The 17,154-nt window shown below is 37.9% G+C and overlaps 1 protein-coding gene across 3 annotated transcripts in view; it reads right to left on the minus strand.

Moving 5' to 3' along the window:
* Positions 1–11,775, minus strand: part of mark3b (MAP/microtubule affinity-regulating kinase 3b) — a 67,905-nt gene extending 56,130 nt beyond the window's left edge. The window contains exon 1 of one of the 3 annotated variants that reach the window (XM_063002238.1): positions 11,023–11,775. In XM_063002238.1, the coding sequence (XP_062858308.1) occupies positions 11,023–11,073 (51 nt within the window). In that variant the 5' untranslated portion in view covers positions 11,074–11,775. The remainder of the gene's footprint in view (positions 1–11,022) is intronic. The other 2 variants (XM_063002236.1, XM_063002237.1) reach the window with 2 other exon arrangements.
* Positions 11,776–17,154: the final 5,379 nt, after the last annotated feature.

Genomic DNA, 17,154 nt, shown 5'->3' on the forward strand with positions numbered 1-17,154 from the left:
AAACAACTGTAAAAGAACAGTAAGATGTTTTAACATTTTTACAATTAAAAAATAGTACAGTGTCTGACTGCAAGTTAAACCCTGTACATGTGAATGTGCAACATTATTTTTAACCAAAATAATTCTAATATTTTGTATCAGTATAAAAGTATGACTCTGTGGTTCTATTACGTACTCAAATGTAATTGTTTAGAAGTAAAAATAAGAGTAAACTAAAAATAAATTAACGTGGAACATAGGTCTGCAAACTCTCTTATAACTGATAATAATGTAGCTGTGTTCAGAGAAATGTATCACATTCAAACTCATGTTAAACAGTCGTCAGTGACACCTGCCATCGATTGAAGTGACTGATTAAAGTTCAGCTCCTCTAGTAGGACTTTCCTGACATTTACTTAGCTGCAGCTAACAGCAAAAGCCAAGGTTACAAAGCAACAATGGGATAGCAAGGTATCAGAAGAGTACAAATAATTCTTAGGCATTTCATACACCATGAAACACAGTAAAGACAGTTATCAATATGCATTTATTTATTAGGATTTAATTACTCGTTACACAAGATTCATCGGTTCAAGTCTTTAATGTCTAACACACTCATGGACAATTATGTATCTCCAATTCACCTCACTTGCATGTCTTTGGACTGTGGGAGGAAACCAGAGCTCCCAGGGGAAACCCACACAGACACGGGAAGAACCTGCAAACTCCACAAATGCAGAAAGGACCCGGACCGCTCCAGCTGGGAATCAAACCCAGGACCTTCTTGCTGTGAGGCAACAGTGCTACCCACTGAGCCACCGTGTCACCCCAGTTATCAATAAGCTGAGAAAATATGGCACAACAATGACATTACCAAGAACTGGACGTCCCTCCAAAATTGATGAGCAACAAGAAGAAAACTGGTCCAGGAGGCTGCCAAGAGGCCGAGAGCAACATTAAAGGAGAAAGAAAAACATCCAAGCCAGGCTACATTTTGCAACAACCTACAACTGGACTTCTCCAAAAACAACACTGTGCATCACCAAAAGAACACCATACCCACAGTGAAGCATAATGGTGGCAGCATTATGCTTTGGGTCTGTTTTTCTTTAGCTGGAACTGGAGCTTTAGTCAAGTTGGAGGGAATTATGTACAGTTCCAAATATCAGTCAATTTTGCAACAAAGCGTTCAGGCCACTGCTAAAAAACTCAAGCTGAAGAGGAATTTCATCTTTCTACATATCAACAACCCAAAGCATACCTTCACATCAACAAAGAAACGGCTTCACCAGACGTTTTGGGATGGCCCAGCCAGGGGCCAGACCTAAATCTACTTGAAAATCGGTAGGGTGACATTTAAAGGGCATTTGAAGCCTTTTTGCAAGGAAGAATTGGCAAAGACCGCCAAGTCAAGATGTGTCATGGTGGTAAGACTCCTACACAAAAACAATGAACGTTGTCAAAATTAAATGTCAACAAAGTATTAGTTTAATGGTGTGCATATTTAAGCAACCACATTATTTTAGTTTTTTATGCTTATCCTCCCACCCCAAAAGATTTCAGTTTGTTGATCTATACAGTTCGATTGAATTGTATAGATTTTAGGTCACATTAAAGGTGAAAAATGTTCTAAAATGATTCACTTTGGTCTCATTATTTTACCATTGTAACAGGGATGTGTAGACTTTTTAAATCCAATGCATTTTGATGGAATGTTATAAGCTTGTCTGTAACTGATTAACCATTCATTAAGGATTAAGGATGTTTATTTGTTATTGTATTTCTACAACGAAATTTAGTTGGCACAGCTTAAAAAGGAAAAGAAAAAAAAAAAACACAGGTTACCGCATACACATATAGCAGTCACACATACCACGTTCCGTAAAAAAAATATGTCAAAAATTGTAGTGATAAGTATTAGTTCTTGCCCAGTTTAATTCAAGTCCTGTCAGTGAGTGTGTTTGGTAGGGGATTAGATTAATCGACAGTTGTAGTAATTAAAAAAAAGAGACACAACTTGCATCACTGCTTAATATAGAGCATGACATTATATGAGAAATGGCTGCAAATCAGGAAAATATTCAAAGTGGACCAGTATTCAAAATACCAAAGTGTTAGACAAAAAGGCAAACATAAAAAGGAATGATCAGTACCTGCAGTATAAGGGCGATTTTGTATGTTGTTGATGCTACTGCAAAAACAGTCCCAAAGCTCATATTAAATCCTAAAGCAAATACAAATATTCCTGTCTAGCACTTATTTAAAAAGCTGTTTATCACATAGAGGTTTGTATAATGTACAGGCCAAATAGTAATTAAGAGGTCAGACTCTGTCATCGGGTGGCATTTTGTTGAACTGGTTTAGCTTGGATCCAACAACACACTATGAATCCAATTCAATATTAGTAAACAAGCTATTTAAACATGTCTAGCTTGCTTTAATGATTACTTTGTGGAGCCCTAATTTCAAGCGGAGTTTGAAGCATACAAAAATATCTGCATGGTTCTATGTAGGACAGCAAGAACCCAACAGAAAAAGCTCCACATTACTCTGGATTAAACGCTTCAACATGCTTTTTAGATATTTTATATCACTCTTTTCAATACAGTTTCAGTATACTCACTGTGATTTAGATTTGCTTAAATAAGAAAAGCTAACGTCTAAAACAGTCTTTTGTACAACAGATTCCTACATGGCTCATGACCTACAAAAAATCTATTAAAAGCAAAATAACAACTTACTATAGAAAAGCGGTGTCTCTTCACCGAATGGAAGCCTTTCATGTTAGCATTGATTGTGTGAATGCTGTCCAAACAGTCGACTGCTGCGTTTTTGGGACACTGGATGCTCATCAATTTCCACACTTGGACTAGTGCACGTGTCTGCACCCTAGCCTTAGACTGTAGTGAGAAAGGGAGGGTGGAGCTACTCCACTCATAATTAAGCCAAAGAACCAGGCTAAAAACATTTAACACCTTGTTTAGCTTTCAGGGACACCTAAATAACCAGGTAGCCTGGCATCAATTCTTGCTCAGTTGACCTACTTCTCTGTGTACATTTATTTAGTACATGTTAATCAGGTGGGGATTTTAATTTTAATTATTCATTTCACTAATTGCTTCAGCCTGCTAATGGTCCAGCATCACCCTGAAACACTGGGGGCAGAGCAGCAATACATACTGGACAAGGCACTGATTGATTGGTGGCAGCTAGGTTAGGTATATCTGTATGTTTTTAGGTGGTGTACATAAAGAAAAGCCATGCGGGCATAGAACATGCCAATTTTTTACAGACTGTAAGCAGAGGCAAGGTTTGAACCCTGGAGCCCCTGGAGCTGTGTAGTGTCCAAAGTACCTGTTGGGTTACAATGCCACCAAATCAGTAACATAATTTTTTTTTAATTTCTTATAATATTCTGATTATTTTAGACTCAAACCTAGCTTCCTTATACTAATGAGGGCATTTCACTCTCTTCTGATTTCATTAGAATCCAGTATCTAAGGGCAGCAAAGCAGCCCCACAACATTATGTATCTACCGCTATGTTTGACTGTAGGTATTCCTCTGCTTATAAGCTTCATCTCATCACCTATAAACTACTTTGAAAACTTTTCTCAAGGGTAATAAACTTCTTAACAACACTTCTCACTATTAAAACATGGACGTCAATGATTTTAAAGATGGTGTGCTGCCCTTTACAATTCATGTGTTTGGAGATAACATTGTAAACATCAGTATATATGGACCAAAGAAGTTTCAGCACCCACTTTTATTCAGCAGATGCTGCAGCGCTCAGCAGCGCTCACCAACCTTTTTTGCACCACGGACGGGTTTCATATAAAACAAAAAGAAAATTTTACGGACCGACGGGGGAAGAGGGATTCAAAATAGAATAACTATACTGCTCACAAATGAGCTTTTTTTCGCTGCAGTGAGACGCTACTTCCACCTGGGGTGATATGAGATGATAAACAGCAGTGTGTTGGAAATGGAAGCAGTGTTTTCATTGCTGATGTAGCGATCTCTAATTATTTATTCTTTCTGTGCAACCCGGTAAGAAATGACCCACGGACCGGTACCGGTCTGCAGCCCCGTGGGTGGGGACCACTGCTGTACATTACATACTTAAGATTCATACCTGCTAATAATGGTGGACAGAACTGTTCACAATTTAACCGAGGCTCCTGACTGACTGTGGATCAATACAGTGTCATGGCATAATTTACAGTCGAGTTGGTATACTACTCATACTGTATAAATAATTTTAAACTGGCACTGCTACAGTGCACTTTTCTGCCAGCTTTTAACTTATCAAAGGAGTTCTGCTACTAGCCACTGTTTTTCCATGTCACAGGGTAAGCTATATTAAAAAATATATATTTTTTATAATTATACAGCACAATTATACAGTTCTTTTTTTAAATTTATTTAGCATTTTAATATAATTTTTCTTTTACTTTTAAGCAGCAGGGTAGTTTTTTTTTTTTTTTTTTTTACATCATTTTATTCTCTGTGTGCACACAGACTACATATAATTTATTAATCAAGTTAAGAATTTCATCAGATAGAAAGGGTGCTGCAGAGCAACACATGTCTGAAAGAGATTCGCCTCCAGTCTCTGTCAGTGAGGAGTTTCATATATACATTCTGTTACAGTGTGGATTGTCTCTGGGTACTCCTGTATTCTCTAAACTGCCAAAACATGACAACAGGTAATTTGACTTATTCAGATTGTCCCTGTGTGAGTGAGTGACTGTGCAATGGCTACAAATTGGCAACCTGGCAAACCTGTCCAGGGTGCTCTCCTGCCTTCTGCCTATTTTCGTGACTCTGAACACCCAAGTTTCAAGTCATAAAAGTAGTAAATTTGCATCACAGTACACTGTTAGCCCGGACTTTATATCTAATCAAACATTTTTAGTACAACATACATACAGTGGGGTCAAAAAGTATTTAGTCAGCCACTGATTGTGCAAGTTCTCCTACTTAGAAAGATGAGAGAGGTCTGTAATTTTCATCATAGGTACACTTCAACTATGAGAGACAAAATTAGAAAAAAAAATCCAGGAAATCACATTGTAGGATTTTTAAAGAATTTATTTGTAAATTATGGTGGAAAATAAGTATTTGGTAAATAACGAACAAGCAAGATTTCTGGCTCTCACAGACCTGTAACTTCTTCTTTAAGAAGCTCTTCTGTCCTCCACTCTTTACCTGTATTAATGGCACCTGTTTGACCTCGTTATCTGTATAAAAGACACCTGTCCACAGCCTCAAACAGTCAGACTCCAAACTCAACCATGGCCAAGACTAAAGAGCTGTCGAAGGACACCAGGAAGAAAATTGTAGACCTGCACCAGGCTGGGAAGAGTAAATCTACAATAGGCAAGGAGGTTGGTGTGAATAAATCAACTGTGGGAGCAATCGTAAGAAAATGGAAGACATACAAGACCATTGATAATCTCCCTTGGGGTCAAGATCTCATCCCGCGGGGTCAAAATGATCATGAGAACGGTGAGCAAAAATCCCAGAACTACACGGAGGGACCTGATGAATGACCTGCAGAGAGCTGGGACCAAAGTAACAAAGGCTACCATCAGTATACACACTACGCCGAGAGGGACTCAAATCCTGCACTGCCAGGCGTGTCCCCCTGCTTAAGCCAGTACATGTCCAGGCTCGTCTGAAGTTTACCAGAGAGCATATGGATGATCCAGAAGAGGATTGGGAGAATATCATGTGGTCAGATGAAACCAAAATGGAACTTTTTGGTAAAAACTCAACTCGTCGTGTTTGGAGGAAGAAGAAGAACCCAAGAACACCATACCTACTGTGAAGCATGGGGGTGGAAACATCATGCTTTGGGGCTGTTTTTCTGCAGAGGGGACAGGACGACTGATCCGTGTTAAGGGAAGAATGAATGGGGTCATGTATCGTGAGATTTTAAGCCAAAATCTCCTTCCATCAGTGAGAGCATTGAAGATGGAACGTGGCTGGGTCTTCCAGCATGACAATGATCCCAAACACACCGCTCGGGCAACGAAGGACTGGCTCCGTAAAAAGCATTTCAAGGTCCTGGAGTGGCCTAGCCAGTCTCCAGACCTCAACCCCATAGAAAATTTGTGGAGTCCGTGTTGCCCAAAACATCACTGCTCTAGAGGAGATCTGCATGGAGGAATGGGCCAAAATACCAGCTACAGTGTGTGCAAACCTGGTGAAGACTTACAGGAAACATTTGACCTCTGTCATTGCCAACAAAGGTTATGTTACAAAGTATTGAGTTGAACTTTTGTTATTGACCAAATACTTATTTTCCACCATAATTTACAAATAAATTCTTTAAAAATCCTACAATGTGATTTCCTGGATTTTTTTTTCTAATTTTGTCTCTCATAGTTGAAGTGTACCTATGATGAAAATTACAGACCTCTCTCATCTTTCTAAGTAGGAGAACTTGCACAATCAGTGGCTGACTAAATACTTTTTGGCCCCACTGTAAATTATTTATGTTTTTTGCTCTACTATAAAATGCGGAGTACATTGTACTCATTTGAGTTCACATTTAAATGTGCTAAAAGATTTAAGTTTACTAAACAAAAAAAAAAAGACTTTTCTATCAGATTAACTTAAAAAAGTTAAGTTAAGGTAATTAAACAGAAAAAAGCCACCATTTACGTGTAAGTCCGCCTTTTTCAGCTTGCTGTTGGTGAATCAGGCAAAAATAATGTTCTTGTGTTTGGGTAGCCATTTGTTTTAACTTTTGTAACCTGTTGTTGCAAATTACTTATTACTTTTAATTTAAGGCTTTTTGCAAAAGTAAACTTGTCTTTTGTGAAGTGGAACCTTTGTTAAACTAAATGGACGAACATTTTCTTACTCATTATGCTATTTTTGAGTAGCATGTACTGTACACCAGTCTGATGGGACTTTATCTTCCGTCTAATTTTGGTTAGTGTTGTACTTTACTTAACAATTTTGTTTCAAATAAATGATCTTAATGTTGACACAAAATAAATAATCAAACAGCGCTGCTTTATTTCCCGTGTTTAGGCTACATGCTAGCATGCTAGCCTTCATACGAAGCAAAGAGTGTGCTGGCCTGCTTAATTTTATTCCTTAAATGAATGGTATTAATGTTGATATTAATACTTCTGTTTCTTGTTTATTTGTTTTGTTTTAGAGAGCTGCAGCCAAACGTTAAGAAATCAGCTTGCTGTGTGAAACTGACTACAGGTTCATGGTTACTGTTTGTGTTTTATCAGAACTTTATATACAGCTTGTACAGTGTTTAAGATGTTTTCTTGACATGTTGTATTTTAAGTAAATACTTCTGAAGTGAAATAAAGAAAAATAATTTTATTATTCTGTCTGTTTTTCTATAAACATTTCTAATTGATATTTAAAACGTAATTAACATGAAAACTAAGAAGAAATCAATATTTTTGTCCATTGAGCTCAAGATAATAAGTAGAATTATTGGGAAAAGCAGTTGGTATAACAAAAAAAATAAAGTTTAATCAACTTGCCTTTTAGGTGTAATAACTTAATGTTTTAAGTTATGTTAACTCAAGTTTTCATTATACATTACTTAACTTTTTTAAGGCAACTGGTTTCCTCAAATTTTTTAAGTAGATTGAACTATTCCGGGCCTACAGTGTATTTCTTTCCTTTTGTATTCAGTATAGCTACTTTTTTACTTTTGAAACAATAACATAACCTAAATATAAATTAGGGATCTTACCATTAAGCTATAATTATAGACTATTATAAAGGAAGCTGTGTAATACAGCTTTATGCACCAAAGCAGCTCATTCAGGCAGCAGTAAAGCTAAAAACAAAGGTTTCAGAGAGACATTTGTGGACTCCTCATTGCCTTTTGTCTTGCTCCATTAAGCCAAGTTTTTACATTCATTGTTTTTAGAATGCCCCCTTGTTTAAAGGACATATTTGAACCTCCAACCTATCTGGTAAACATAGAACAGTGTTTCCTTAACCTTTTCTGCACCACAGACTGGTTTCATATAAGATATAATTTCACGGACTGGCGAGGAAGGGAGGATTTAATAATATTGCTCACAAACGATGTAAAATTAGCTTTTTCGCTGCAACGAGACGCTGCTCCCACCTAGGGGTCACAATAAAACAAGAACACCCGAAATAGGTCTGTGGCCTGGTGGTTGGGGACCACTGCTAGAGAAAACTTTCCTATATAGATTTACAGTTCTTAATTGCTTTTTACATGCAGGTCAGATTTGTATGGGCACTACTTAAGGTTGTTTAACATGTATACTTTACACAAAGGCAAGTAATTTATTTTATTCCAAATCATTCTATGCAATATGTAACAACATATTATATACATTCCATACATTTAGACATTTAATAGAATATTGACCTTAATTTAGAGGCTGTAATAAACCTAAATATGTTTAGATGTTTATAACTGATGGGTTAATTAAAATGAATAATTTTACACTTAAGCCAGTCACCCTAAAGTGTTTATACTAATATAAACAACAAAGTCAACTTAAATTTGATTGAAAATGCAATGCTATCATGACTGGTCTGATCTCTGGGTTTATGGAAGTAAAGGGTTTGAAAACTGAGGGCTGAAACCCAACAGCACCAATTTGGTGCTAGTAGGGCTTGGACCAACACCCTTTCAACATCTAGTACAGTACCTCAACCACAAAGCTTCCACTGCCTAATGTTGCAGATAAGTCATATTCTGCATACTTTGCATTTGCTTTATCCAGCTGAAGTAGAGAGATTTGACAGCTCTCAGTACTGTTAAAACTGATCTTTGTGTGCATGTGATTACAACGTATATCACTAGAAAGTTAATGAGACTTAGTACACAGAAACTTGGCACTGATGAGCAGCTTGCCTCTTGTGCACCTCATGAACCGGTCGACACCATTAACATAACAGAACTGTTGGGAACATTGTGGCACAATCCTGTTGATTTAGCACAATCTTTCAGCATATTAAGAACCAACCTGTGTCATATCAGGAATTTAACAGAACAATCCAAATAGTCCTTAATACTAATTTATCTAATTCTGGCTAAAGAAGTATTTAAAACAACTTGAAAATCCAATAAAAGAGAAGCAGGATTAAACACAGGAATCCTAACAGCAGTGAACACAGTTCTGTGCTCAGTTTTGTTAGTTATAGACAGAAAAACAGAAAATATAAAACTACAACTACACAGCATAAAATAGGCCAACTGTCACCCTAATTAGGCTGGAAAAGCCAGTAACTGTAACTAAAGGCAATGTTCAACGCGCAACCATATCCAAAGTGTTACAACAATGGAAGAGTTCCAAGAAAGATGCCCCAGCTAGTGAAAACGCATATATTTAACAGCAGAATGTCAAGTAAAAGACAGCCCAATGATGTTAAAAGTACAAAGTAATAGCATATTTGTGCAAAACTTAGGCATAAGGCACATTAGTCGTAAAGTGCGTTACAAATTAAATGTATTATTATTATCATATCATTCCCTTTTAAATGTGTGGGCTTTTATCGCTAACTTTATGACAACTTCTGCCCGCGGTGCCAGCTGCAATGGGCATGACCACCATATGTTTTGAACTCCAGCTAAAACAGAACTTGTGTGGTAATCAATCCATTTCCAAGGCTGAGCTTTCGTCTTAATTGTTTTCTATGTATTTCTTATGGAACACTACACGGATAGAAACCCTCATTTTGAAGGACACAAGCTGCAGTTAGCTTTTGTATTTCTTCTCTTTGTCTTCCGGTGTCGCAATTTACCACACACTTTGGTTTCGCAATGAAAACAAAGCAGAACCAAATATTGAACTTCTGGTATGCTCATTTATTTGAAGCAAAAAGGTCAGTATAACCCTAACCCTAGATTTGTTTGATAAAGAAATAGTCAATATAGATACAAATACAGCCTTGTAATATTAAATATTTTTTATTCTATGTTTATATATAGTGTTTCTTTTCTATTATTTAACTTGATGTATGTATGTTGACAACTGCGCCAAAAGAAATTCCTTGTACATCTGGTACTTGGCGAACAATAATAAAGATTCTGATTCTGATAAAAAAAATATAAATATCAGCATGTACTTTCTTTGTTTTAAGGTAAAATAATGTTTTTTTAAAAATGCAAAAATTATTTAAATTGTTGAAAAGTAGGCGTTTATAATAATTGTGGAGGTTAGTAAGAGTCTCGGTTCACTACTGCTGTTTAGCAGCTTTGACTAGTAATCTGGTCAGCATTGATTGGAGCATTAATAGTAACCAGTACAGATATATCTTGGATATAAATCAGCTCCTCACTAGCTTAAGCTGCCAACGGAACTGAATGTCTTCAATTTGCCAAGTTTAAATTGATCTTAACCCCATCAATCAATGGTTAAAGCTTAAAACTGCTGTTCACCAACAATCCTAACCTAAGCTAATCTAAATCCAGAGGTTTAAGAAGAAAAATTATCCATATTTGCTCAGAATCAAGACTTGAACAAGACAACTGGCTTTGACAGCTGCCAAAGTCCAAAGGTGGGTCAACCAAGTACAAAACAAAGCATGTAGAATTGTAATTTCCCCGTTAATATGTATAATTAATCCCTTATAATAACGTGTATCTCTCTTGTTTTAATTTCATATTCTCTAAATTGTAGGGTATATTTTACTATATTTTCTTTTAGCTTTTCTTGTTCCTAATTTTTTATCTCGTTTGAATTTCATGTTCTCTTAATTGTAACTAAATGTTTGCAAGAAGTCTTTCTGAGGTTCTAGATCTCAGGAATGTTTTAATGCTTTTAATTAATTTTTTCCTTATGTAAAGCACTTTGAATTGCCACGGTGTATGAGAGGTGCTATAAAAATAAACTTGCCTTGCCTTGTGAATACCTATAAAACGTTGACAGTTCAGTTTTTATTAAGTTCTTGGTCAACTTAACACGAATCCCAGGTTGTTAAAATGACTGATGTGAAAATGTACTGAGTGATGAATAATTCAAGGTACCACAGTCGGACAGGATTAGTAGAAAAGTAAACAAATACTTACATTTTCTGTATCTCGCTCATTGACTGTAGGTAGTGGGGTTCTTGTTGACATTTTATTATGTCTTGATCCCCGAAGTGCTTCTCCTTTCCAAGAGTCTTTAACAGCACTACTTTATTTCGAAGGAAAGCTGGAAAGCAGGCGATGGCTGATGAAGATCATAGAGAAGGTCCGGCTACAAAGCAGGTGGTTGCTGATGATCATGGAGAAGATCAGTCAGCATCGAGTTAGTTTCAGCATAACAAACGCCGGAAAACACCGCCGCCACTCCACATGAATACAACTCATATATCACACCGCATTACTACACACAAAACGGTGTCCAACCGGTGGCACAAACTACCAACTTCTGCAGTGTGGACCTTGTACACACCATAACCGCCCAGCAACTATGTTTATCTGGTTTAAAAAGAGAAAAGTGCCAACAGAGGAAAAACTGTTGCTCTGATAAAAGTAAACACAAATAGTTAACGGTTTTAACAGGCCGAGTGAACTGCACTCTGCTTTACCCAGCCGGAAAATAAGAGGAAAAAAGAGTGCAAGCTTTCTCTCAGTATAAGCGCTTTATCTAGCACAAGTTCCGCAAAATATTACAAGCGACTGTTCAAATGTACACTCCGAGACTCAAAAGTTTGGCAGCAGTTCCTCCCATCCCAAAAACTGCGGGTCGCCCAGCTAGACTGCTGACTCCAAGATGGCCGCGAGTGTAGTGAACACTGATGAATCGTTCATTAAAAAGTCGACTCTTCGATTCGCCTTAGGTGAACCTAGCCGACACGCTTCGAAAGCCTGTTTTAAGTGTTTTTTAATTACATTCCAAAAATTGTGTAAAATCAATCATTTTAAAAACAAATATGGTTCCAACTGTGTGCCAACAGTTTGAGGACGACCCTTTCCTGTTCCAGCATGGCTGTGTCCCTGTGCCCAAAGCCAGGTGGTTTATTGAGTGTGGTGTGGAGAAACTCCAATGGCCTTAACAAAGTCCTGACCTTAAACTATAGACTGTTTTATATATTTATAATTTATTTAGATAAATTGCTGTTTCTCATGTTTATTGTTTTATTTTTATAGTACAAAGACCTAAAGAACCCAAATATAGGACCACCCGCCTAATATATTGTCAGAACCAAGACATGGACTCCAAAAGACATCTGAAGGAGTCAGGTCCTGGTATATATACTATATAGAAATATATAACAGTGACTAAATACTGACAAAATGTTTATAACAATTATTTTTTAACATTCAACTATAGAACATTTTAACCTTGTATGACCCAGCAGCGTAACTAGGAGCTCATGGGCCCCAGTGCAAAAAAAGATTTTGGGCCCCCTCAACAAATTTCAAATATTATATATATATATACAGTATATATATATATATATATATATATATAGACACATGTATTCTGATATTTCATTGTCTTTTAGTTATTTTAATATTTAACTTAACAAAAATATGAAAAATATTGTAATATAATAATAACGACCTAACGAGTGCAGCCACTGGGGGGCAGAGTGGTGGGGGCTTGAGTTCATGTCGTGGAGGGCCCCCTCCCACCATGGGCCCCAGTGCACCTGCCCCCCTCTGCCCATCCCCCCCGTAGTTACGCCCCTGGTATGACCCGTGTATTTCCAAAGATATAGTATTTACAGAAGTATAAACCTCTGTAAACCAGATAGATCAAATTTGTACAGAATAAGAATTTCTAATTAAAACATGCATAAGATAGGCTGCTCAGGTGACGCAGCAGTAAAAACACATGCTGGAACCAGGGCTGGGATCTCGAACACATCATATTGAATCTCAGCTCTACCTTGCCAGCTGAGGCTGAGCGGCCACATGAACAACGATTGGCCTGTTGTTCGTACGGGAGGGACTAAACCGGATGGGGTCTCTCTCTCATGACTGGTGCAATTACGACCTCTGCTGGCTGATTGATGGTGCCTGCACAGAGATGAGAAAAGAGTGCTCTCAGGGTGTGTCTCTCTGTACACGCAGCTAAGCTGCACTGCACTCATCAAAGTGTAGGTGATAAGATGCATACGGCATGCTGCCCATGTGTCGGAGGGGGCATGGGTTAGCTTCGTTCTCCTCAATCAGAGCAGAGATCGGCATTGGTAGAGAAGAAGCATGATGCAATGGGGCAATTGCACACTTGTCTGATAAACTGTAGGCACCTAAATTTGTTGATCCTTGACTGCAAAAGGTCTTTTCTTTCAACCATCCCAAAACAGCTTGGTGATGTATGGTTATACTTAGGGAGAGGTTCTAAGAATAAGACATAACTAAGGTCCCCAGGTGTGATCATTGAAACTTTATGGGCCACTTGAACTGGGCCACTTGAACCATTCTCCTCACTGTGTGCATGTTTAATATAGACATCCATCATTTTCCTGGCAGATTCTTAACCTATTATTGTTATTATTGGCCTTATTTGTGCAGCTCAACAACCTTTTGTCACACATTATTTTACTGTCTTATTTTTATTACTGTTAAAAATGTTGCTTTTATTAATTTTCTTTAATAAAAGATCAAAGGAATAATTAATAAATCGTGTTTCAGCGGAAATACTAATTGTTTAGTGTAGAGTCGTAATTACAAGTTTAAACCTTAATCCTCTGAATGATAGCTAGCCGCTCAGGTGGTGCAACGGTAAAGTACGCTAGCGCACCAGAGTTGGGGTTTCGAATACATCGTATCGAATCTCTGCCTTTCCGACTGGGCTGGGCGGCAGCATGAACAACGATTGGCTGTTGTTCAGAGTTAGAGGGTAAGAAAGTCGGACCTGCAACTGTGGCCCCTGCTGGCTGACTGATGGCGCCTAATGCTGATGGGGTGCGTATTATATATACTGTATATATACAGTGTATCACAAAAGTGAGTACACCCCTCACATTTCTGCAAATATTTCATTATATCTTTTCATGGGACAACACTATAGACATGAAACTTGGATATAACTTAGAGTAGTCAGTGTACAGCTTGTATAGCAGTGTAGATTTACTGTCTTCTGAAAATAACTCAACACACAGCCATTAATGTCTAAATAGCTGGCAACATAAGTGAGTACACCCCACAGTGAACATGTCCAAATTGTGCCCAAATGTGTCGTTGTCCCTCCCTGGTGTCATGTGTCAAGGTCCCAGGTGTAAATGGGGAGCAGGGCTGTTAAATTTGGTGTTTTGGGTACAATTCTCTCATACTGGCCACTGGATATTCAACATGGCACCTCATGGCAAAGAACTCTCTGAGGATTTGAGAAATAGAATTGTTGCTCTCCACAAAGATGGCCTGGGCTATAAGAAGATTGCTAACACCCTGAAACTGAGCTACAGCATGGTGGCCAAGGTCATACAGCGGTTTTCCAGGACAGGTTCCACTTGGAACAGGCTTCGCCAAGGTCGACCAAAGAAGTTGAGTCCACATGTTCGGCGTCATATCCAGAGGTTGGCTTTAAAAAATAGACACATGAGTGCTGCCAGCATTGCTGCAGAGGTTGAAGACGTGGGAGGTCAGCCTGTCAGTGCTCAGACCATACGCCGCACACTGCATCAACTCGGTCTGCATGGTCGTCATCCCAGAAGGAAGCTGACGCACAAGAAAGCCCGCAAACAGTTTTGCTGAAGACAAGCAGTCCAAGAACATGGATTACTGGAATGCCCTGTGGTCTGACGAGACCAAGATAAACTTGTTTGGCTCAGATGGTGTCCAGCATGTGTGGCGGCGCCCTGTTGAGAAGTACCAAGACAACTGTATCTTGCCTACAGTCAAGCATGGTGGTGGTAGCATCATGGTCTTGGGCTGCATGAGTGCTGCAGGCACTGGGGAGCTGTAGTTCATTGAGGGAAACATGAATTCCAACATGTACTGTGACATTCTGAAACAGTGCATGATCCCCTCCCTTCGAAAACTGGGCCTCATGGCAGTTTTCCAACAGGATAACGACCCCAAACACAACCTCCAAGATGACAACTGCCTTGCTGAGGAAGCTGAAGGTAAAGGTGATGGACTAAACCCAATTGAGCACCTGTGGCGCATCCTCAAGTGGAAGGTGGAGGAGTTCAAGGTGTCTAACATCCACCAGCTCCGTGATGTCATCATGGAGGAGTGGAAGAGGATTCCAGTAGCAACCTGTGCAGCTCTGGTGAATTCCATGCCCAGGAGGGTTAAGGCAGTGCTGGATAATAATGGTGGTCACACAAAATATTGACACTTTGGGCACAATTTGGACATGTTCACTGTGGGGTGTACTCACTTATGTTGCCAGCCATTTAGACATTAATGGCTGTGTGTTGAGTTATTTTCAGAAGACAGTAAATCTACACTGCTATACAAGTTGTACACTGACTACTCTAAGTTATATCCAAGTTTTAGTTCTATAGTGTTGTCCCATGAAAAGAAATAATAAAATATTTGCAGAAATGTGAGGGGTGTTCTTACTTTTGTGATACACTGTATATATATATATATATATATATATATATATATATATATATATATATATATATATACAGTATATATATATATATATAAGATTCTGAATGATATACGAATTAACAAGATGTGTTGTACTTTAATCACCAGTGAAAATTTAATTTATGTAGGCATTTGAATATAAAAAATTCAAAAATAAATACAGAATTTGTCAAAATCATCAGTTCTCACTGAAGTAGGGCTCAAGGAGTCGACTCTTATCGGTGAACTGAATCAAATGATATGACTCACCGAAAAGAATCCTAATACCCATCAGTAGTAGAAGCGCTAGCCGAGCCCAGAGCGGTAGAGAGAACAGAGTGGCGACACTCCCATAGGGAACCGTTGGAAAGGGGGCGGGACATATTTTCTGTGCAGCTTCCGGGTTGTGGAGCTCTGTATAGTTCCAAACATCCCATAGAGCCCCATTCATTTCCACTACTTATCAAGCATTTTTAGCTGTTTGTTGCTTTGTTTTAAAAAAAATAATGAATTTGATGTCATTAATATACGTAATACTGTTATTATTTAGCATTTGCTCAGCACTAAATGTTACATGTTTATCTTAATTAATAGGTATAACTGAATTTAGCTTAGTCAGCTAAGCTAAATTATTGACACTAGAGTCTTTTCACCTAAAATTGATTAATTAAAAGTTGATTAATCAAGAGTCTTGTTACAGAAATGATAATAAAACATCAGAGCCATAATAAATCATTATACTTTTACTTTCATTCTTAAGTACATTTGAAGGTAAATTTAGTTTAGTACTTTAGTGGAGGTAAAGAGTATTTTTACTTTTACTACTACTTTTACTGGAGTAATATGTTACCTTGGATATCTCTACTTCAACTCAACTACATGGTTTGTGTACCTTGTCCACCACTTACATTAGACAAAATGAACTAGTGCATATTAATTATGAATTAATTCATGTATTACATGTAGGAATAAATTATTACTTACTCATGAAATAAGACATGAATTAATGCTATTTCATGTACCTGCACTATAATGTTAAAGGTATTGGTACGGTAGTGTGTTTATGAATCTGTTCATTCAGTGCAGGTAAACCTTATGAATCCAGCCACATGGCTTAGTGTTTAACCAAAATGATTATTATTATGAATCCTCAGGAAAGTGAAGGGAGATTAGTTTATGTAAAAAACAAAACATAAAAAACTGTCTAATCTCTGTACTGTATATTGTCTCTACTACTTAATGATATCGCATTATGTAATGTATGCTAATATAATGTACTGTGTGTTAACAAGAACGACCTATTAACAAGTCATTATAAACATCAATCTTCCACTTCATATACCAAATTGATATTAAAGCAGATGCAGTAAATGTAAACGCAGTTGAAAATACCCAGAAATTGTACAAATGTTTATTATTTACTGTTTAATATTTCACTCACTGCTGCCTGTCCCATATGAGAACATGACAGCGCCGGGTTTGTTTGGAACTATTGGAGGGTGACATGAACCACGTGACCGCGTAGCGGCGAGATCAAGGAGTGTCGCAACTCTCTCTATCTACGGCTCTGGCCGAGCCCAACCAAAGCCGGAGGAAGTGATGACACACGCCGCTTCACTGCTGATTGGCGCTCCGCCTGAGCTTTAGCTGTTTGGTGTTGCTAGGGTGATTATATTA

This window comes from Trichomycterus rosablanca, chromosome 9, assembly GCF_030014385.1.
Source record: "Trichomycterus rosablanca isolate fTriRos1 chromosome 9, fTriRos1.hap1, whole genome shotgun sequence".
NCBI classification, from domain to species: Eukaryota; Metazoa; Chordata; class Actinopteri; order Siluriformes; family Trichomycteridae; genus Trichomycterus; species Trichomycterus rosablanca.